At 47.2% G+C, this 22,990-nt stretch overlaps 1 protein-coding gene across 4 annotated transcripts in view; it reads right to left on the reverse strand.

Moving 5' to 3' along the window:
- The window catches only part of LOC147008138 (nidogen-2-like), a 56,789-nt gene that overhangs the window by 32,722 nt on the left and 1,077 nt on the right, over nt 1-22,990 (reverse strand). For 3 of the 4 annotated variants that reach the window (XR_015053577.1, XR_015053578.1, XM_085865346.1), the window contains exons 2-11: nt 21,768-21,881; nt 20,534-20,649; nt 19,404-19,593; nt 15,432-15,566; nt 14,208-14,459; nt 13,908-14,108; nt 12,148-12,378; nt 11,371-11,496; nt 8,054-8,194; nt 3,259-3,384 (exon numbers count right to left, since the gene is read on the reverse strand). Coding sequence is in view for 2 of the 4 variants with exons in the window: in XM_085865346.1 (XP_085721472.1) it covers nt 3,259-3,384; nt 8,054-8,194; nt 11,371-11,496; nt 12,148-12,378; nt 13,908-14,108; nt 14,208-14,459; nt 15,432-15,566; nt 19,404-19,593; nt 20,534-20,649; nt 21,768-21,861 (1,612 nt within the window). In the remaining 2 variants the exon portion in view is untranslated. Of the gene's footprint in view, nt 1-3,258; nt 3,385-8,053; nt 8,195-11,370; nt 11,497-12,147; nt 12,379-13,907; nt 14,109-14,207; nt 14,460-15,431; nt 15,567-19,403; nt 19,594-20,533; nt 20,650-21,767; nt 21,882-22,990 lie in introns of those variants that run through there. The other variant, XM_085865347.1, reaches the window with a different exon arrangement.

Genomic DNA, 22,990 nt, shown 5'->3' on the forward strand with positions numbered 1-22,990 from the left:
GGTCGGCAAAAATGAGTACCAGCATACTGGTATGCTGTGTCAGAGTGTTGACCCGTCCAGGTTTGTGTCCAATAGCCAAGGAGACTGCGTAGGCAGCATCAACACTCTGCACAGAGTATGGTCCCAATGGAAGGATGGATGGATGGATACCATTGACTAGAGTCGCAGGTCCAGGCTTAATGGCAGAGCTGAGCTGTTCAGGCAGCTGAGGCGTAAAAATGTATGTGCGCTCAGGGTAGAAAAGGAGGCCTATGGGTGAGGAATCTGTGAAGGGGTCGAGCATCACCTGTGGTCAAGTAATTCTTGTCCTGCTCACAGGGAGATTCGCGCATTGCGTTCCTCCAAGCCCGTCCCTCGGTGTACTGCAGTTCGAGCGGAGGGTTCGGGTTAGGATTCTTGGTCTTCGTGGGGTGCCAGCAAAGCTGATCAATCTGATGTCTGAACTCTACTCTGGTACTGAGAGTGCTGTGAAATGTGGTGATACCATCTCTGACTTATTTCCAGTTGTTACTGGAGTTCGTCATAGGTGTGTTCTGACTCCCACACTTTTCAGCACTTGTATCGACTGGATTCCTGGGAGGATGTTAGAGAGATCAAGCTGCGATGCATAGTTTGGGAATGTCAAGATCTCTGACCTTGATTATCCCAGATAATGCAGTCATCTTTGTGGAGACTCTGGATATCCTTTTGGGGGTCCTCGAGGTGCTGAATGAGGAGTCGGAGCCGCGAGGATTACGGGTTTCCTGGGTCAAAACTAAGATCCAGGCTTTCAATGACATCTTGGATGCTGTTGTCTTGTCTGTGCCTTTTTGTGGTGAGGATGTTGAGGTCACAAAAGAGATTCACTTACCCTGACAGTGATATTCATGTCTCTGCTGACTGCAAGCCAGGGGTCAAGAGACATCTGGGTCGGGCCTGGGGAGTCATGGATGGATCATGGGGTGTGGTGCTGTCGGTACCTGTACAGGAGGACGAAAGTCCGAGTCTTCAGGTCCTTAGTGTTTCCAGTCTTGCTCTACGGATGTGAGACCTGGACTCTGACCAAGGATCTGAGACGGAGACTTAATTCCCTTGGTTCCAGGTCTCTTCGGAGAATCCTTCACTATCACTGGTCGGACTTTGTGTCCAACGAGCGGTTGCTGAAAGAGACTCAAATGAGATGTTTTACCTGCATAGTCCGTGAGCGTCAGCTGCGGCTGTATGGACATGTGGCTCGTTTTTCCTGAAGCTGATCCTGCTCACCAGATTCTCTCAGCGAGGGAGTCTGCTGACTGGAGGAGGCCAATGGGCCGACCACGTGCCTCGTGGTTGCAGCAGGTTGATCAGCATCTCAAGGAGATGGGAATGGGGCAGGCATCTGCCTGGGGGATGGCCAGACGGAGGCCCCCGGAGTACCAGTGGAAAGTGGACACAGCGACGCGCTGCTCCGGCACATGCTCCCATACCTGACCTGACCTGGGAGTTCGTCACATGTGCCAAGTTGCAATATTTTTTTGTTGAGCGGTTTTGGGGAAAATAATTTCAATTTTTTTTTTCCTGAACTTCTTGAGCCCTTTAAAGGCTCAAAGGATTAAAGGAAAACCCCTTGAGCCTTTGAAGGGCTCCTGACCCACATACAAAGCTTTCGTCCGCAGCCTGATGGAGTGCTGTTCTTCCCTCTGGGCTGTTGCTCCCACCTCTTACCTTTCTCGACTTCACGCTGTGGAAACAAAGGCATTTAGGATCATTGGTATCTCCCGCGATGAGGCTGAGTCTTTGTGTCTCTCACTCTCTCACCGCAGGCAGGTCGGTGGTCTTTCTGTCTTCCACCCCCTCCTCTCCGGTCTCGCCCCCAACCCCCCCCTTTGCTCTGTCTACAACCCCGTTCTGGTAAAACTTCCAAAATCACGAACCACTGCTCACCTTCACTCTTTCATTCCTCTTTTTTCCCGCCTTTGGAACAAACTCCAACACTCTCTTCATATCAATCCCATTCTTCCCTCCAGATCTTAAAAACAGCTGTTCACCACCATCTCTTATCTTCCTCCATCCAAATCCTCGATCTTTCCTCCCTCCGTTAATCCACCCCAAACAAACCTCCTTCAAATTCCCTGCTTTCCTTCTTTAAAGTCCTTGTAGTGTCCATCTTGTATACCCCGTGTTCCCCACCCCATCCCTCTGCCTTCCACAGATCTCCTTAAGTCTCTGTTCCACACTGGTTTTTCCTTCCCTCTCCCGCCGCTCTTGTCTCGTATTCCCATTGTTGTACGTTCTGTGTGTTCGCTCTCATACGAGCCTCGACATTGTAGACCAAAATAAAAAAAATATATAAAAAAATCCTGAGCTCCTTGGACTTTCAGTTCCCATACCCTGGGATCAGTGGAGAAAAATCAAGTTCGTTGTGTATATGGAGGTTCGAATGGCAGCTGGAAAAACGGCCACAAGGGTTCAAAGGCTTAATCCAATATGGCTACAGTGCCATGTAACCCATGACGTCACCAATTATTCACTCACATTAGTTCACAGATCAGATAAATGAGGTTTCAGATCTTTTTTTGGAGAACGATTTCAATTCAGTCAATTATGGCTGGAATACCACATCACCGATGACCTCGTCATTATCACCCGAAAGACCCTGTGGGGGGTTGACGACATCTGCCAAGTCTCGATTTTTTTTTGTTGGGCTCTTTCGGAGATGTCCAAATTTATATTTTAATGCAATATGGCTGCCATACCGTGTGACCTATGAGGTCAGAGTTTTCAACAAAATATTCTCATTGGGCAGTCAGTCTCTCCTCTGATTAAAGTTTCGCAATGATTGGACAAGCAGTTGCAGAGAAAAAATTTTCAAGCGAAAATGTATAAACGTGGACACGCACACACAGACAGACAGATAGACAGACAGACGGACAGATGTGTGTGCCTTACCATGGTTTCACAACCCCTTTGAGGAGAGACTAAAAAGAGGCAGAACGAGAAACATGAGTTCCAAACCGATTGCGCGAGCGATGCGAGGAACAGGCTTGAGCGACACGACTAAGAGGGAGGATGTTCGTTGTGGATTAACGATTAAAAAACTGAAACGGCCAGAAGATTTCAAGGGAATGTGTTTGTTCTTTACGAGGGATTCGTTTTGCGTGACATCAGTGCAGCAGGAGAGTGGTGTCCGACGTTTCATGTTTGTTCATGTTAAAATGCCAACCCTGTCAAAAGGAAGGCTGTCACGTGACGTCACAGCTTTCCGACACGCACAGAATGAAGTCCAACAAAACGACGTACCAGGTAACGGGCTGCAATGGAATCCATCGCCGTTAAAGCCGGCGTTGCAGGAGCAGCCGAACGAGCCCGGTTTGTTGTAGCAAGCTGCGTTCCGGTCACAGGGCTCACTCGAACACTCGTTAATATCTGCCATGCAAGAACAAACAATGGAACAATCAGGTGAGGCATGTACGTGAGGTGCCCGGGGTACTCCCGATCGGCCACCCGGAGTTCGAAATAAACACACTTGCAAACTACTGAAGTTACTTATTATTTTGTGTGAAAAGGAAAATAATGTCCGAGTTCATTTCCGAATTGACAACCTTGACTTGACTCGGATGCGGCTCAGAAGTACAACTCACCGAGTTTCGGTTCACCGGTTGGGAACCTCGGGTTCGGTATGACAACACAAACATACTGTATCGGTATGACAACACAAACATACTGTATCGGTATGACAACACAAACACACTGTATCGGTATGACAACACAAACATACTGTATCGGTATGACAACACAAACATACTGTGTCGGTATGACAACACAAACATACTGTATCGGTATGACAACACAAACATACTGTGTCGGTATGACAACACAAACATACTGTGTCGGTATGACAACACAAACATACTGTATCGGTATGACAACACAAACATACTGTGTCGGTATGACAACACAAACATACTGTATCGGTATGACAACACAAACATACTGTATCGGTATGACAACACAAACATACTGTATCGGTATGACAACACAAACATACTGTATCGGTATGACAACACAAACATACTGTATCGGTATGACAACACAAACATACTGTGTCGGTATGACAACACAAACATACTGTATCGGTATGACAACACAAACATACTGTATCGGTATGACAACACAAATATACTGTATCGGTATGACAACACAAACATACTGTATCGGTATGACAACACAAACATACTGTATCGGTATGACAACACAAACATACTGTATCGGTATGACAACACAAACATACTGTATCGGTATGACAACACAAACATACTGTATCGGTATGACAACACAAACATACTGTATCGGTATGACAACACAAACATACTGTATCGGTATGACAACACAAACATACTGTCGGCATGACAACACAAACATACTGTATCGGTATGACAACACAAACATACTGTCGGCATGACAACACAAACAAGCCGCCCCTGAACCCGCTCCCTATTGTCCTGAACCCGGCGTTCACGCTCCTCCTGCACACGTTTCTTCATCACTCACGACGTGGTCCATGGACATCAGAGAACTGATTTGGCTCCTGGTTCTGGCTGTGTTAAAAAAAGTTGAAAAAAATTATGAAACAATAGTAATAAATATCTCTACGTGCACTTCCTGAATTTCCTGTACTTCATCTTTTTTCTTCCCATCCTTTTCCCAATTTCTACAAACCGAATCTTCAGTGGATGAAACACTCTGCCCTCCTGTAAAAGCTTTTAACAACATTTTAAAATGCTTCGCTTCCCTTATTTCTCCGTCAGGAACACACCAAGTGTTCTCATTCTTCATCATCGTCTCTCCTCATCTTTTTATTCTTCTTCCTCATCACAAGGTTTATTTTGTAAACCCAGTCCCTGTGTCCCCACTGTTGAGCATCCCTCCACTTCATGTCCACTCCCTGACCTGCATCACCCCTCCTTTCCCACCACCTCCTCCCTTCTTCAAACTCACCCTGGCTCCTCCCATCTTCCCCGTTGCCCTGTCCTCCCTTTCCCCGCTCTTACCCGACCCCAGATCAGATCAGCTTCCCTTCGCCCCACCACTTTAAGGTTCCACCACCTCTCCAACTCCACCGCTTGTCCTGCAATCTCTCCGGTTCTATCTTGTCCACACACTCCCAGCTTCCAACCCCGTCGACCCATTAATCCGAGATTTCCCCCTGCCATGTCCCCTCTCCGAGCTCCTTCCCAGATTCCTGCACCCTGCCAACAGCTCATCATCCCCTGTCCCTAACTGTGTGGACCTCAAACATTCGAGGCCTCCGCTCAGACATGACGGATTCACTCCTTCCAAATCGGACATCATCTGTTTCAGTCTCTGACTCCTTCGTTTCCCTCCCTGGTTGTCGTTTCCTCCGGTGAGATCGGCCCGAACGAGGCCCCGGTGGTGGAATTGCATTTTACATCAAGAAATCCATTTCTCACTGTCCATGTACTGCACTTGTACCTCCCAACCTCCAGGAGCACCTTTGTCCGCGACTTCCCCTCCGCTCCCACCTCTTGTTTGTCTGTGTGTTGTACCGTCCTTCAAACAGCGACAACTCCATCAAAACCACTCACTCAGATGAGGTGGACCAACTTTTAACCACTCATCCCAACTCTCTCTTCCTCGTACGTGGAGATTTCAGTTGGCACCCTGTAACTTGGATGGGTGTTGGTGCCTGTCTCACCAGCCATGGCACTTCTGCAAAAGTCTTCTGTGACTCCATGGGACTGACTCAATCTGTGAACTTTCCCACCCGGATTTATTCCAAATGTAAATCCTCCCTTCTGGATTTGTCGATGACTAACTTCCCAGGCAAATGTCGAATGCTCTTCTCCTGCTACAATTGGTTCATCTGATCACATGTTGTGAGAGTCAACACACCTCTGGCTTTTTTTCAGAGAGCTGCCTCAACGCCGGCGAGTCTGACAGTTCCATCAGGCAGATCGATCGGGACTGCAAGCAGCCATCTTAACTTCAGGACTGGTCTGAAGTGAAGCCACTGAAATTAACTCAACCTGTGAATGCTCCACAGAAACCTGCTCTCCTTCAGGCACAAATTCATCCGATCTGGTCTTCAGTTCTCAAACCCTTCTACCCACGCATGGCACACTGAATCCTGTGGTGAGGAAGTTGCTCTGAAACAACCTGCCTTATCTTCCAGGAAAGCAAACCCAACCGAACGCAATCTCATCTCTTCCCACAAAGCCCGCAACAAGTGTGTGTCCGCTTTCAGGAGAGCCACAAGACATCCATCTAAACTCAAGAATTAACTACTGAGCTTGTCTCCATCTTCCAAAACCTGGTGGTGCTTGTTCAGTCCGTCTCTGGGACTATGGTCCCCTTCCATCCCTTCCCTCTCTTCAAATGGCTCCACAGCCGACTCCGCTCATGAGAAGGCCGAACGCCTCAAATCTGTGTTTGCTTCCAAATCTTGTGTTCCCAACCCCTCACTCAGTACACATCCTTCCCTGTCGTACACACTGCTACTGGTTTCTGTGTCTTTTGCACCTGAGAAGGAGAAGAAGATTCTTTCAACACTCGACTCTGACTCTGCTGCTGGAACGGATGTGGCATCAGCTCATCATCAGTGTCCTAAAAACCTGCTCTGCTGCTCTTGCACTTCTTCTCTCTGCTCTTTTCACCGTCATTTCCCGAGGCCATCTTCCATCCACACAGAAGTTTTGCGCGAACATCACTGCATTACATAAAGTTGGTGCAAAAACCGATCCCCTCAACTCCAAACCTCATGGGTTACTTCAAATAATTAGAAATTTAATTAATTCAATTGTCGTAGTTGATGTGAAATCCTTCCTTCTCTCCAATGAGCTTCTCTCATATGATCAGTTGGGATTCAGACAAGGTCATTCAAGAGTGTCTGGAATCCCGCCTTGCTCTCCAAACTCTCTGCCGATGGCATTGAAGGCCGACTCCTCTTTCTCACTTTCTCACTTCCTCTACCCTCATTGCCAACGTGTGACCCTCAATGGACCCTCAATGGAATCCTCTGATCTTTCCCTGTCAAGGCTGGAGTGGCCCATGACAGTGATCTGCGTCCAGTCTTATTGCTAACCTTCTACAATCTCTCTAACTCTGGAAAATCCTCTTTATCTCTTTTCTGATGACTCCACCCTCTGCCGTACCATCTCTCATCCCTCAGACCGGCAAGCAGCAGCTTCTTCGCTCACTGCATATCTGGATAAAATCACAAGCTGGTCCAACACGTGGAACATGTCTTTCAATCCTGACAAATATCACACTCTCACTATGTCTCTCTGAAAGGACCGTCTGGAACTGTGGAATGCTGTGGAAACCAAGACGTTTAGGATCACTGGTATCTCCCGCGATGAGGCTGAGTCTTTGCGTCTCTCACTCTCTCACCATAGGCAGGTCGGTGGTCTTTCTGTTTTCTACTGTCTCCTATCCGGCCTCACCCCTTCACTCCCGCTCTGTCTGTGATCTGTCTCTCTCCCCACCCCCCTCATATTTCCGCAGGGCTTTGAAGGTCCGCCAGCAACCCCCTTTTGGTGAAACTATCAAAATCACGAACCACTGCTCACCTTTACTCTTTCAATCCACATTTTTCCCGCCACTGCAATAAACTCCCACACTCTCTTCAATCCCATTCTTCCCTCCAGGTAAGGTCTTAAAAACAGCTCTTCACCACCATCTCTGATCTTCCTCCATCCAAATCCATGATCTACCCTCGTTAACCCACCTCCTTCAAATTCCCTACTTTTCTTCCTTAAAGTCCTCGTAGTGTCCATCTTGTATTCCCCGTGTTCCCCGCCCCATCCCTCTCCCTTCCACAGATCTCCTAATATCTCTGTTCCACACTGGTTTTGTGCTTCCCTATCCTGCCCTCTCGTCTCATGTTCCCTTTGTTATACGTTCTGTGTGTTTGCACCTCCACTTCCAGGAGCCTCGACAAAGGATACAAAAGAAAAAAAGTTCTCATCTGCAGAGTAACAAGATGAAGCGGAAATACCAGACGTGAAGGGAGATCACGTGACCATGAAAGTATTCCCAGATAACTTTTTGCCAAGAAGATCAATGGGGTCCTTACCCAAACAAACACGTCCGTTCCCCGTGTAGCCAGGGAGACACTCGCAGCGAAGTGTTGTTGGTCCAGTGGGAACGCAGCGAGCACGTTCGGCGGAGTCACATCCGTGTGTCAGGGTGTGACACGCGTTCACGGGTATGTGCTCTGTAAAACAACCAGCATCAATGATGACGTGTTTACCATGACAACACAGGACATTCAAAGTGACGTCATCCAACCAGAATCCTCTCCGCGCATCACCCCTGAGCCGCGAAGTTGATTCGGACATGTTTGTGCGTGTCGTGCGTGTGAGATAAGGTTTGTTCCTGGAAAATGGCTCAAAAAGGATTCCGAAAGAACCCCAAGAAATACTTGTAGAAGTTCCGGAGTGAAAGGGTGTGAACCCTGAAGGACGAAAGAGTTGGATAATTTTCACATTTCCCCCAACAACCTGAGATCGTGCAACTACCCACAATGTAAAACCTCCCGACAATGTGGGTACAAGGCTTTGAAACTTGCAGGAGTGTCTCCTGTGATCACGGCAAGCTTGGTGATCCTGACTGTAATGCACGGACCGGTGTTTGTGTCCTTGTTTGTTTGTTTGTCGCTCAATTCCTCCTCCACTTCTGGGCCAACTACATGCAGACTTGCCGCATCGTATCAGCATGACACTCCAATTAATGTGTGGGGTGTTTTTATCTCTGCGGGTGGTCTTGGGAAGGTGAGGGAAGCAAATTCTCGATGAAAGGTGTGTCGTGTAGCACCGCCTCCAGGTGGGGGAGGGTATTACAAGTGTCCACCATTTACAGTGCAGCGTTCCTGTCCCAAGGTTTCCCAGTGTGATGATGTGCTTTGAATTATAAGCAGTTTTGGATCTTTTTGATTCATGTCCGTAACCCAGGTTATTTATTTTCCACCTATGCAGAGCTGTCAGTTGCTTCGACACCGCCCAGATAAAGGTATGCGTGGGTTTGAATTCTCATTGGGGTATCATAGGGGCCGTGGGATCGAATTCCACTCCTAACACCAGTGTGACGGGGACCTCGGTGCTCTCAGATAACTCCAAGAGTCGGAGGTGTCCATAAATCGACAACGGGCGCCGTCCGTAACTCACCTCTGGCTGGATCTTCACGCCCAGGGTCGTTGTGCCGTACATGTGAGATGACTGAAACAGATAAGGAACTGCGCCGACGGCTGCACGCCTGATGTGAATTGGCAAAGCGAACCGGCATTACGAGCTGCACACTATCATTTATCATTGGCCAATCAAACCCGAGCCAATGGCCCTCAGTCATGCTACGTGGCGATCAAAGTAGGACAGAACAAATCAAGACAGTTTCAAGCTCGCATTGGCAACAAAAGGCAAACAAATATTCACAGGCAAGTATTTCCAACACGGACAATAATCCATTACCACGAAGCCCACATACCCGCTCTCACAATTCTTACATTTACTTAACACTTCCACACAAAATGGATCCAGAGAAATGACAGAAAGTGCGGGAAGAGGGGTGAGAGGAAGGAGAGGCGAGAAAGAAGTAGTTGGAGTTGGTGTTGCAGCCCTGACACGTCTGAGTTACCGCCCAATGGAAAGGGGACGTCCCACAACGCAGCACACAGAGGGGCATGGGTCGTACAACACCCGTGGTCGGACCCCACGTCCAAATCCTGCCAGGCCTGCCCTCACGTTACCTGGCCTTTCCAAATTTACCAGAGGGCAAGTTACAGGGGGCAATTAGGATTCGTACCGAGATCCACTATCTCACGACCTGAAGACGACCAGTTGTCACCTCATGTAAGGAGTGACCGTTTTAAATTTAGATTTCTTACATCACAACCCTGAGCACCTGATGTCGCAACAGATGGTTCCGTTTGCACAAACAATCTGCGCTGGGACTGCAACACCTGCGAGTGGCCGAAACAGTATTTGAAGCAACGCTTTCTTAATATTACCGAGTCTACAACTCCCCAAGGGTTTCCCAAAGAATAAACGAACCTGGCCGTGTTCACATGCAAAATCAGGAAACAGTTCCTGTAATTAAAAGGCGATTTATTTCCAAAATAAATATCGGGAACAAGGAAGGACACAATGATGAATAAACTGTACAGATCTGGTGGTGAAAGGACAAAACAAAAGGGCAAGAAGGTAAACGTAATCTTACTTCCAAAATAATTAAATATAGACCCCAATGGGACCAAAATACCGGACTCGTACATGAACAACAAAGGGGCAGGCGAGGACTTGTGCAAACACTAGTCGGTGTGCAGGTCTCTCGCACACTGGGCTGACGCGGCAGGCTGGCGATGAGGATATGAGGACGGCGATGGAAAGAGGTGTTTGCCTCTCTCAGGAAAAGCCCTTCATGCTTGTACAACGAAGCAGAGAAAGCAGAGAGAAGTGCTGTCTCTCCCAAGGTTCGAGTCCAACAGCCACGCACATGTACAGTCACGGCGTTTAACGACTCCGTCATGTTCGGCTCGTCCCTCCCATTGGACATTCTGGTGTGGGTGACACCTTTGTTCAGGCCATCCCACCCTGCTGAGTGGACCATCGAAGACGTGTTCTGCTGCCACTCAGGGCTCTGGAGCTCATGTCGCTAACATGGCATCCCGCCAGCCAAACAGTTCATGATGTTTCCTTTAAAGCGCAAAGCACTTTTGTTGTGTCTTGCCGCTGTCACAAGTCCTCACCCGGCCTCGCCCATACAGAAGGTCAGATATAACAAGCGGACCCTATCCGCTTTGTAAAGAGGTGCTCGATGCCTCCACACAGTGGGTACAAACATCCAAAACAGAATCCCTTCCTTCTTTTAACTCACCTGGTGCCTCGCTTGGTTTAGTGAGAGAACAAAAATGACACCAATAACTCCTTGGGCCTGAATGCTCTCTGACTCTACAACAAATGAAATCAAATAAATACTCACATGGGATGAAACCTTCAGGTACCCTGCACCTTCTATGCCTCACTGGACCAGACAAACTATTGTAAGCATGAGGACCTCAAACGGATATCAGTCGTTGCTATGGCCAGCCGACAAACAGAAAGGACTTCCTGGCATGAAGTGAATACCTTGGGAGTAAATTCTCTTCAATTCACAAGATTATTTTACACAACACGAAGTTTCACTCTTCATCAAAGTGAGTAACATGAACTGAAACAATATTTCTGTGGATTGACAATACATTTTTGGTTGTGGTTCGTGATTGATATTCCATTGTGCACCTTCCATGGGGTTACCCATGATCCTCGTCTTCACGTCCACCATCATTCTCTGAAACCTCGACAAAGTAAAATCAACATTTGCATGTGTTTTATACACCGTTCCTGGTGGTATACTTACCAAAACAAAATCTCCCGTTTCCTGTGGAACCAACTCCACATTTACAGGCGTAGGCCTGACCCTGCATCGGCAGGCAGTCGGTGTCACTGTCACAATCATGCGATCCATCGTAACAAGGATTTAACTCTGTGGAACAAACACACACACACACACACACACACACACACACACACACACACACACACACACACACACACACACACACACACACACACAGATGCAGACATGTCATATTAACCTCAACAATTATCTGGAAGAAACATTGATTATACTTGGCTGAATGAGACGTACGATGACTAAAAGAAGGAGACACGACCCCAAAAAACAAGCCGAAGACTGGAACAAACGCTTGTTGTGGGGACGACACCACGACAGCTGTTGTTGCTCTCACAACCGGTTGCATTTATTCATTCAGCAATTTGATTTCTGTAATTTGTCAAAGCACTGGACCGCTCTCGAGTGAATACCGTGCTTATACAAGTCTTGTACAAAGCTGAGATACAGTTTTGTTTTGTCTGTAAGAACACAACACCTGCTGGTACAGACCGTTCCAAACACAACCCGAACCCAAACCCTAACGGCTATTCGAGCGGATGATGCTCACTGATGGACGACCCACACGTGACCGATCAGATTATAATTTGAACACAACTTCACGCGGTCCTGCCCAGTTCCAAATGGCACCGACGAAGTGATGTAAATGATCAGCACCTCATCATTTGACTTGAAAAAACGGCTCATGAAGCATCTCTCACCTGTGAGAGCAATCCATCTCACCTGTGATGGAGCTGATCGTGTTTGTGGAGGCGTAGCGAAGAATGTTTTCACTAACATCGAACAACGCGTCGATTTTGTCGACGGAGAGGCGCTGTGTGGGCATGGAGTGGAACCACTCGTCGTGTGGGCATCCGTTCCAAGTGATTTTCTGTCTCCACCGTTGTTGGAACGTCCCGCGCCGACCGTGTCCAAAATCCAACGTGTACTCGTGTGTTGAGGTTGATGTGAGTGCTGCGAGTGGAAGAGCAATGGGAGGACGGGTAGAGAAACGATGGTCAGGTAGTTCGGACAGAATATAACACACAAGCTTGTTGCATACTGTTTCAGTTCTTTCCTGCTTACTGAACTTTTCTTGACCGTACTCTCATCATTATTGCAACAGAATCATCTTAAGTTTTAACATCAACAACATGAAAATCAACTGCAATGTCAATTGTACCGTCTGAGGCTCCTCGGGTTGAAATCAAAAAATTCGGCCCAGAATTGTCACCTGACTTAAGGGTTTGAAAATCAAAAAAACAACCAAGAAATCATGGAAGAAAAACAAACATTCAAACAAAAAGCAAAACTTCAAAAGTGAAAAAGATTTTAAAATTCCAAACTTCAAACGTCAAGGGCCAAATCTCTCTGGTTATTGTGAGAGAGATCAACCACAACGGAGGATGTGGACGTTGGCACGCGAGAAGTGGTGGGGACTTCAACCTGCCCCTCTCACAAAAGGGGTGGACCACGATCTCTGCATCACCTGATCCTGATTCCACCTGGGAATACTTTCATAAAAGTGAACGTTCTCTCATCCATCGGGTTATCACGTTCCCATTGGTGACTTTCCTCTTCATCCTCAATACCCTGATTCACGAAACATTGTGGTCGAGGCGGTTGCAGTCAGGTGGTTTGCTTTTCTCAGCTGTAAAGCTCACCCGACCGAGGGTAACTTTCATTCATTCCATCACAATCGGAACAAGTGTGTCCATTCCGAGTCAATACAGAAGACATCATCTTAAAATATCAAGGACAAACCCTCCCTTCTTCTCCTGGTCCATCTCCTGTGGTGTGCTTGATGGCCCGTTGAGAAATAGGACAGATTTGGCAGGACAATCAGCGTTCAAGTCAAACCACCTCCGCCATTGAGTGTGACAAACCACTCTCAGTCGCCATTTTCAGCGTCTGGGCAGGAGGACTCCCCTGTGTCACTCGATTGACCTCGGAAGAAACAAATTGAGCGAGGTCAAGGTGTGATTCGGGCTGTGAGATTCGTCGGGAATTTCTTTTACAAATTGGCGTGAGAGGTTCGGCATCAAATTTTTAAGTGTGGAAGATCTTGTTAGCTTGATTGGGCAGACGCAACAGCAGCGCCAATAGAAATAGAGGTGGAAGGCCCACGACAGGGTGCAGTCGAGTCGCTCCCCCCATGCCCAGTAACTCAGAGCCCCAAGAAGACCAGCATCCACCTCCCCCAAGCGACACAGTGCCAAGCTGCAGAAGGCCTGCACCACCGCAGCCATCAGACTTGAGCCAACAATTTGCAGCCATGATGACCATACTTCAAAACATGGGAGCTGAGCAGAAGGCTAATGGAGCTCAGAGAGAGGCTGGCAGGACAATTCGGACAGTCCGTAACTTTTTGAGGTTCCCTGCTCACATACAGACAGATAGACAAACAGTCAGGGGAGAAAACATGCCTTCGGTGGTGGAGGTAGCTACATATATATTTTGTCCAACATTCTGATGGGCACAAGTATCATCCAGCAATGGCTCACCATCCGGTCTGTGGTGGTAAACCTCCTCGTATTTGTGTATGGACACGCTCCCACCAAGAGGAAGGACGGGAAGTTGCCCGTCTATCGACGTGGTCATGGTGAGATGTCCGTGCTCATCCGTCCCCTTAACGATCTGCAAAATGCTGACGTGCTCATTCCCAGGCAGAAACGTCACATCGGCGGACCGTGTGAAGTGCCCACCTGTAACAAAGGTGGAGTTATTGCAATGTTATAAACCTGGGCGCATTGTCTCAAAAGGACATAGAATCAGAAACATAAGAAACACGAAACACAGCTCACCGGTGAGATTGAATCCATTCTCAGTGCCAGGCTGCTCTTGTGCAAACATCCAGCCCGAAATGTCCGTGATGCCGTACAACGGCAACAACGACCATCCGAGATCTTCTGAGATATGGGTCATGTTGGTGTGTTGACGTCCGTCCTTCACCTCCACGTGCACGTGCATGTACACACCAGACATCTCCACACGACTAGATGCTGAACCAAGGAGAATATGTCCTCTCACGTTGCCACTCACACGTTGGGACATCCCTGTTTGATGGACATTTGTAAATTTCATTCAACTGTTCATTTCAAACTCACAAGCACAAATATTTTTTTAAAAGGAAGGATGGCTTTTTCAAACGAGTCGACACCATGATTGTGGGCTCCTGATGCCATCCGGTTGAGTTGTGTGTGATTTCACAGGGAGAGCCCTGACTCATTCTGATCATCATGTTTACACAAGTAAGGTATGCACAACTACCATTCACCTCCTAAAATCACCTGTCTGCAGTTATACCTGTCTGCAGACAATACCTCTCTGTTTCGTCGCTCCCCATGGAAGGACGTTTTGGAGAGTGGCGGAGACATCGCTCCTCATCGCCACCCCCTCGTCTCCTGGCCTCCTCATCGCCATCGCTCCACGAGCCGCACTTCACCCTGCTGTCACCATCACCAGCTTGCTCGAGCTCCACGACCGCAGGTCATGTTACATCAGAGAACAACTCGTGCCTGCCTGAAGTCCTCGCCCGGTATCCCCGTTGTCTGTTTGAATCCGATGTTTTGGCTCCTTGGCGGGGTATCGTCTGATTTCCTTTGTACGATAAGTTTGCGTCTCTCCTTCCCTATTTGTCTGTCTTTACGCCCCAAATCTGTCTGGGTTTTGTTGTCTTGTCCATCCCCGTGTCCGTATTTATTTTGTAACAAAACCATTATTTGTTTCGAAACGTCGTTCCGCATTTTTGCTATCAAACACCAGTTTCGGTTTGCATTCGGGAGCTCTACTCTGAGTATCGTAATAGTAAAAGAACACCGAACAAATTCGGTCAACTCGACGATCTTCAGGAAGAGCAAAACACCTGGCACGACGGGTGACGTTATTCAAACGGACAGTGTGATTATGGCCATTACACAAATAAAATAACCATTAAATATATATATTTTAAAGATTAGCAATGCAACAGCAATGAAGTGAAAGACATCCTGTTTGAATTCAAGACAGTCATGAAGAAGATAGGGTACCTTGTGGGAAACAAAGATGGCCATCACCATAGTAACCATCATTGCAGGAGCAACAACGGCCCGTCGGATGGGACCGACACGATGCATGCGGAGAGCAGCGCCTCCCATCTCCGGCACATAACTCAGCTCCTCGTTCTACGTCGTATTGAAACGATGTGGGAAACGAACAGGACAAGTGTTACTCCTTTCAGTAGATAGATGTGATACTCAGAAGAGAACAGGTCTGGATTCTTCCTCGGTCTGACTTGAATAATTGGGAAAGCAAAACATCGTTCATGTTTTCCTAAAAACACATCAGTCCCAAAACGAAAAAAGTTAAGTGAAAAAAAATATAAATTAACAAAAAGACGAGGAAGCATCGTTTGAATCGGCATCATCGGGGAAGGATTGAGGTGAGAGAAATACATTTGGGAAGAGATCGGAGTGACATGGGGGAACGGCGGTGTACGTGGAGGGGAACAACATTTCCACCGTTTTGGCGTGTGGAGTCAATATGGCGCCAAAGCTCTTCATGAGACCTTTTGATCAGCTGTTAATCAAGGATTCCATCCACGTCTCTGTTTATAAATACGAGCAAAGCACCCACGCCCTACAGACGCCTCTCGGCTTCAGCCTTTCCACGGTCGATGATCCTTTCAACAGTTGCTTTTGGTTGTTTTGCACGAATGGAAAACTTATAGGGAGGGCATGGTGATTGTGAACATGACACTTCAGAAGATGTGTTCGGCTTACCAAAAATTGGCGGACGTATGATTGTTTGTTTTCGGGTTACAATTGTGGGTGGCGTCAGGCTGGCTGTCCAACCAATGGGTGTAGAATGGACGTACATGTAATATATACATATGCCCCACCTCCCACCACCCCACTCTCCCAAGTCCCTCCATGCTGCACCTGTTCTATCAGAATGTCTTTCTTGTGAAACTTCCAAAATCCATTCTCTCCTTCTCCTTGATCCTCCCTTCTGCCACTGGTGGAACTTCCTGAGTTGGCGCAATCCCACTCTTCCTCGGAGGATGTCAAGTTGGCAGTCCTGTACAATGTACATCACCAGCTCAGATAATCTTCAACCTTTACCCGCTATATTCTGTATTCTTGTCCCCCCCCCACCCCGCCCCCTACTCTGTTGCCTTCCCCTTACCTTGTTTCCCCATGATTCTTCACCTTCTTCTTAAGTTTGCTCTCAGGCTGAACTCAGATGACTTTCATCTTCAGCTTCCAGTCCTCTCGATCAAGCATTGCCTTGTGTACAGTTCCTCTGTCTCCAGGCCAGTATCCTTCTGCGACATGTTCGTGTATGTAATCGAGAGTCGGTCTGCCCCGCTTCAGCCTCTCACGTTTACGTGTCCACGGTGTAAGATTGGAAACAGGTTCGTTTTTGCGGCAATCCCAACACGTCTTCTCATTTTCGTCGACACCCTTGAAAGAGAACCAGAGAGCTCTTTATCACGTGTTCAGACCTATGGACATTGAAAGCCGAACGGAGAAGTCGAGTCCATGAAGTCGAGTTCACTTCCACAAAGCAGGACGGACTCGACTGTTGCCATGAACGGTCATTCCTTTGTTCGCCGAGAAAGTGTCAACTTCCATGTTTTTGACTTTGCGTGATTCACTCCCAACAAACTCTACCCTTCCCTTTATTCTCTCTCTTGTCATCTTCCTTTTTCTCAAGAGCACACCGAAACCTTCTTCAAAGGATGCTTCATTGCAAAGTATTGGGGAAAATAAAAAAAACATTTAAACAGAGAAGGATAAAGAATGTGGTTTAAAATGAGGAAAACAAACATTAATCCGAAAAATTGTAATTTTGTGAAATCAGACTGGGATTCGTGAAGCCCCGATACAGATCAAAATCGATATCTCAGCCAACGGAGAATCCACGTTCATCATGATTCCACGGTAATTATGTAGGTCAGGAGTTCATCAAAAACTACATCATTCGTCTCAGAGTCCTCTCCAACACTATATAATACATGATTGGTCAGAAATTCCACCAAAACTACACATCATTGGTTTCAGATTCCTCTCCAACACTGTACATGATTGGTCAGAAATTCCACCAACACTGTACATGATTGGTCAGAAATTCCACCAACACTGTACATGATTGGTCAGAAATTCCACCAACACTGTACATGATTGGTCAGAAATTCCACAAACACTGTACATGAATGGTCAGAAATTCCACCAACACTGTACATGATTGGTCAGAAATTCCACCAAAACTACACATCATTGGTTTCAGATTCCTCTCCAACACTGTACATGATTAGTCAGAAATTCCACCAACACTGTACATGATTGGTCAGAAATTCCACCAACACTGTACATGATTGGTCAGAAATTCCACCAAAACTACACATCATTGGTTTCAGATTCCTCTCCAACACTGTACATGATTAGTCAGAAATTCCACCAACACTGTACATGATTGGTCAGAAATTCCACCAACACTGTACATGATTGGTCAGAAATTCCACAAACACTGTACATGAATGGTCAGAAATTCCACCAACACTGTACATGATTGGTTTCAGATTCCTCTCCAACACTGCACATGGTTGGTCAGAAATTCCACCAACACAACACATCACTGGTTTCAGATTCCTCTCCAACACTGTACATGATTGGTCAGAAATTCCACCAACACTGTACATGATTGGTCAGAAATTCCACAAACACTGTACATGATTGGTCAGAAATTCCACCAACACTGTACATCATTGGTTTCAGATTCCTCTCCAACACTGTACATGATTGGTCAGAAATTCCACCAACACTGTACATGATTGGTCAGAAATTCCACCAACACTGTACATGATTGGTCAGAAATTCCACCAAAACTACACATCATTGGTTTCAGATTCCTCTCCAACACTGTACATGATTAGTCAGAAATTCCACCAACACTGTACATGATTGGTCAGAAATTCCACAAACACTGTACATGAATGGTCAGAAATTCCACCAACACTGTACATGATTGGTTTCAGATTCCTCTCCAACACTGTACATGATTGGTCAGAAATTCCACCAACACTGTACATGATTGGTCAGAAATTCCACCAAAACTACACATCACTGGTTTCAGATTCCTCTCCAACACTGTACATGATTGGTCAGAAATTCCACCAACACTGTACATGATTGGTCAGAAATTCCACCAACACTGTACATCATTGGTTTCAGATTCCTCTCCAACACTGTACATGATTGGTCAGAAATTCCACCAACACTGTACATGATTGGTCAGAAATTCCACCAACACTGTACATGATTGGTCAGAAATTCCACCAAAACTACACATCATTGGTTTCAGATTCCTCTCCAACAATGTACATGATTGGTTTCAGAGTCCTCTCCAACACTGTACATGACTGGTCAAAGTCTCCTCCCCAAGACTGCACATGATTGGTTTCAGAGTCCTCTCCAACACTGTACATGATTGGTCTGAGTCTCCTCCCCAAGAATGTACATGATTGATCAGAAATTCCACCAACACTGTACATGAATGGTTTCAGAGTGCTCTCCAACACTGTACATGATTGGTCTGAGTCTCTTCGCCAAAACTGTACATGATTGGTCAGAAATTCCACCAACACTGTACATGATTGGTTTCAGAGTGCTCTCCAACACTGCACATGACTGGTCAAAGTCTCCTCCCCAAGACTGTACATGATTGGTTTCAGAGTGCTCTCCAACACTGTACATGATTGGTTTCAGAGTCGTCTCCAACACTGTACATGACTGGTCAAAGTCTCCTCCCCAAGACTGCACATGATTGGTCAGAAATTCCACCAACACTGTACATGATTGGTTTCAGAGTGTTCTCCAACACTGTACATGATTGGTCTGAGTCTCCTCCCCAAGACTGCACATGATTGGTCAGAAATTGCTCCAACTCTGCAGTGATTGGCTCGAAGTGCCTGCAGTGTGGGGGAGGTGTTCATGTATTTCGATGCTCGGATCACACACCAGCGGTCGTCGTGTCGAAGTGATGCGTGGTGCTTGGAGGTCCCTCATATCTGCCATTGTAGGTCTGCACCGTCACGCTGTAGAAGTTGTTCGGTCGCAGGTTTGGCAGAAATACTTTCGAGCTCAGCCCAGGAATGGAAACGTGATTCAGTGATGATTTACCTTCAACAACACGGAACCAATACAACACCTGAGGTTGCCAAAGAGGGAGAAAAAAAAACATGTGAAAAAGTAAATTAACAACTTTTGCAAGATGTTATAAAGAGAAATAATAAACACACACACCCTTGAAGAACTTGCACTGAAGTAGGACAACTGAAGTAGGACAACTGGAGTAGGACAACTGAAGTAGGACAACTGGAGTGGGACAACTGAAGTAGGACAACTGGAGTGGGACAACTGGAGTAGGACAACTGAAGTAGGACAACTGAAGTAACAGCTTGGTTTGCAGCAAACAGGAAAGACAGCCTTAGTATCAGGTGGCATTAGATCCATCACCCACACTAGGGTCTCTCTTGAGATTTTATCGCTTCTTCAACCACCGAGACTCATGTGTCAATGCAGGAAGTCGTCGTCGTCGTCGTTTGTACGTAACACGTGGCTAAGGGCTTGCATCGGTTTTCGAAGGGGCGAGGCAGTGCCATTGATGCGGTGCACCTTGAAGGAGGAATTTGGAATTTGGCCGTGGTGCTCACCTACTCTTCGCGAAGGACACCTGTGGGATCTTTAACGTCCACCAACTGATGTCGACAGACGGGAAGCCCGGTCTATCGTCGATCCGAGGGACGACACACTCATTCGTGAATGATCCTGTCTGTGAAACAGCGGGATGATAGCTAATAGCGGGGTCAGGATTCAAACCCAGGCTCGATAGTTCAGAGGTGAGTGCACACACCTCCAGGCTGTCCTGCCACTCCCAATGCAGGAAGTAATGAGAGCGGTACCTGGGAGGGCACGTACCTCCGCCAGGCTTAACTGAACGGGCCAAGTTTCGTCCGAATCTGTCCACAACCTTGTGAGATGTCCTGCTCACAGACAAACAAACGGACAAACGTACAGCGGTGAAAACATGACCTCAGTCCCACCTTCAGTGGCAGAGGTAATTATTATATAATTATCAGTGCACTGACCTTGTAACCAATCAAATGGCTCTGCAATGATGACACAAATACCGGTTTCCACGTGACCTCAGCCAGAGTGCTGTTCAACACTTTCACCGTCACTTGGTGCGGAGCACGAAGAGACACTGTGGGAGAAGAAGTACGTCAGCTGGAAACTACTACGACTACTACCTGCTTTGGATTCATTTTCTGGATAAATTAAGGATGTGATGACGTGAAACAATCTGAAATCAAAGTTAGGATTGTAAATAAAGTATTAGATATCTTCGATCACGAAGTACAAGATATTGATCGTCCGGCAAACCCTCCTGTCTGGTTTCTTTACCATCCTCTTGATGAAGTTCACTCATTCAAACCCCTGGGTCTCACGATCAGCCATGACCTTTCTTGGGCAAAGCACATTTCAAAATTGGCCTCCACAGACGGTTGACGACTGGGCATCCTCAGTTGTACAAAGTCCTTCCTTGGCACACCTGAACTTCGTCCACCTTCAAGGCCTTCATCATCCACAACTTGATCCTGATGCCATGGAAAACGAAGGACTTTAAGATTATTGGAATCTCCTGCGCTGAAGCTGAGTCCATCTGGTCTTGCGTCCTCTGCTCTTTCCGTGCTTTGTCCCCCTCCAGGTGTCTGCAAGGCTCACACGGTCCGCCCTCAACCCCCTTCTGGTGAAACGACCTCAATACAGGATCACTGCTCATCTCCGCTCTTCCGTTCCTCTTTCTTCCCACCTGTGGAATCAACGTCCACCTCCTCTTCAATCTCTTTCTTCCCTCCAGGTCTTCAAGACAGCTGTTCACCACCATCTCAGATCTTCCAAAATCCAAAACCATGCCCTTTTCTACACCCGTTAACCCCCCTCCCCCTCCCCCAGCCCCAAACCCACCTCCTTCCAAACTTCCTGCTTGTCCTTTCTGAGTTTCCTTCTGTATCCATCTTGTCCACCCCATGCATCCTCCCTTCCTCATTCATCCCCACACCCATTGTTTTGTCCAAGTCTGCCTGTATTTTATCCCTCAACCCTGCTGTTGGTGCTTCCACCCCCCACACCCCCAATCCTTCTCCTGTTCCTTTTGTTCTGTTACGTCTTGATCCGTTCAGTGTTCGAGCTCTTCCATGAGCCTCGACATATTTGCAAGCGTGTTCCCCGCATCCCATTTAACGAAACAGCCCGAAGGGCAGTGGCTGAATAAGCAGCAGACGATGCTCGATTGAGCAGGAAATTGGAAATGATACTCACGGTCCAGTGGAGCTTCCAAGGTACTCAGTGCGTACGCGAAGAGGCTTAGAGACGCGAAGAAATGAAGAAGGAGAAACCCTCGGTAGAAAGCCATTTTCGCTGCAAACAACAAACCTGCAAGGAGGGCGAAACATTTCCAACAGAGAATGAAAGATTCGTCCTCATGGCAAACAAGGTGTGCAACAGAGAGGAGGAAGGAGGAGAACGAAGAAGAGGAACTGTGCGAGATTACATCGTACGTACTTTGTGGATGTGAACGCGCGGGTCAGTTCACAGCAGATGAAGAGTAAAAGCCACAAGAAGTCCCACGGGTCCTGCACCCCTTCTTCCGAATCTCACACGATGTTTATTCTATTTATTAATCAGGAAATAAATTTGATATAAATACGTTGATCGATATGTTTCTCCCGCATTAAATGCCGGGGGAAAAATTGAAGGTCACGAGAGAGAGAGAGAGAGAGAGAGAGAGAGAGAGAGAGAGAGAGAGAGAGAGAGAGACAGAGAGAGAGAGAGAGAGAGAGAGAGAGAGAGAGAGAGAGAGAGAGAGAGAGAGAGAGAGAGAGAGAGAGAGAGAGAGAGAGAGAGAGAGAGAGAGAGAGAGAGAGAGAGAGAGAGAGAGAGAGAGAGAGAGAGAGAGAGAGAGAGAGAGAGAGAGAGAGAGAGAGAAGCTTTTAACTCGATACATGGTCTGGAAAATGATTTTGAAAAGGGGACACGACCTTTGGACCTGTTGGACCCCTTAATCGAATCCGTTCATCGTTGGATTGCAGTCGATACTTGTACCAAGTTTGGTTGAAATCCCTCCAGCGGTTCACAAGTTATCATGGTCACAAAGAGTTTCCCATTGAAGGTCACGTGACCTTTCTGTGCGCGAGCTGCGTGCGAGTCATCACGTGCATGGGTTAAATCTGAACGGCCTTCCCTTTGCTGTTGCTGTCTCCGCCACGCCCACACAGCAAGCCACGCCCACTCTTCACGCCACGCCCACACAGCAGGGGTGTTTTCTGTCCTGTCTGTCACTCTCCACTGTCTATATCTCCTGTAGAGTGACTGAGGCCTTAAGATAGATAATTAAGGATTCCGTTTGTTCGTTTGATGCGTGGGTGCATCGAGGTTAGTGTTAAGGGGTGCTCATTGCTCATGATTGCTGTTTGCTTGCATTTGTATTCTCGCCCCGTGTTCCTAATTGCACGATCAAACTGGAGGGGCACTTGGTGGTAGAG

Source organism: Eptatretus burgeri, chromosome 21 (genome assembly GCF_056783735.1).
Source record: "Eptatretus burgeri isolate ZD-2024b chromosome 21, Ebu_testis_v1, whole genome shotgun sequence".
Classification (NCBI taxonomy): domain Eukaryota; kingdom Metazoa; phylum Chordata; class Myxini; order Myxiniformes; family Myxinidae; genus Eptatretus; species Eptatretus burgeri.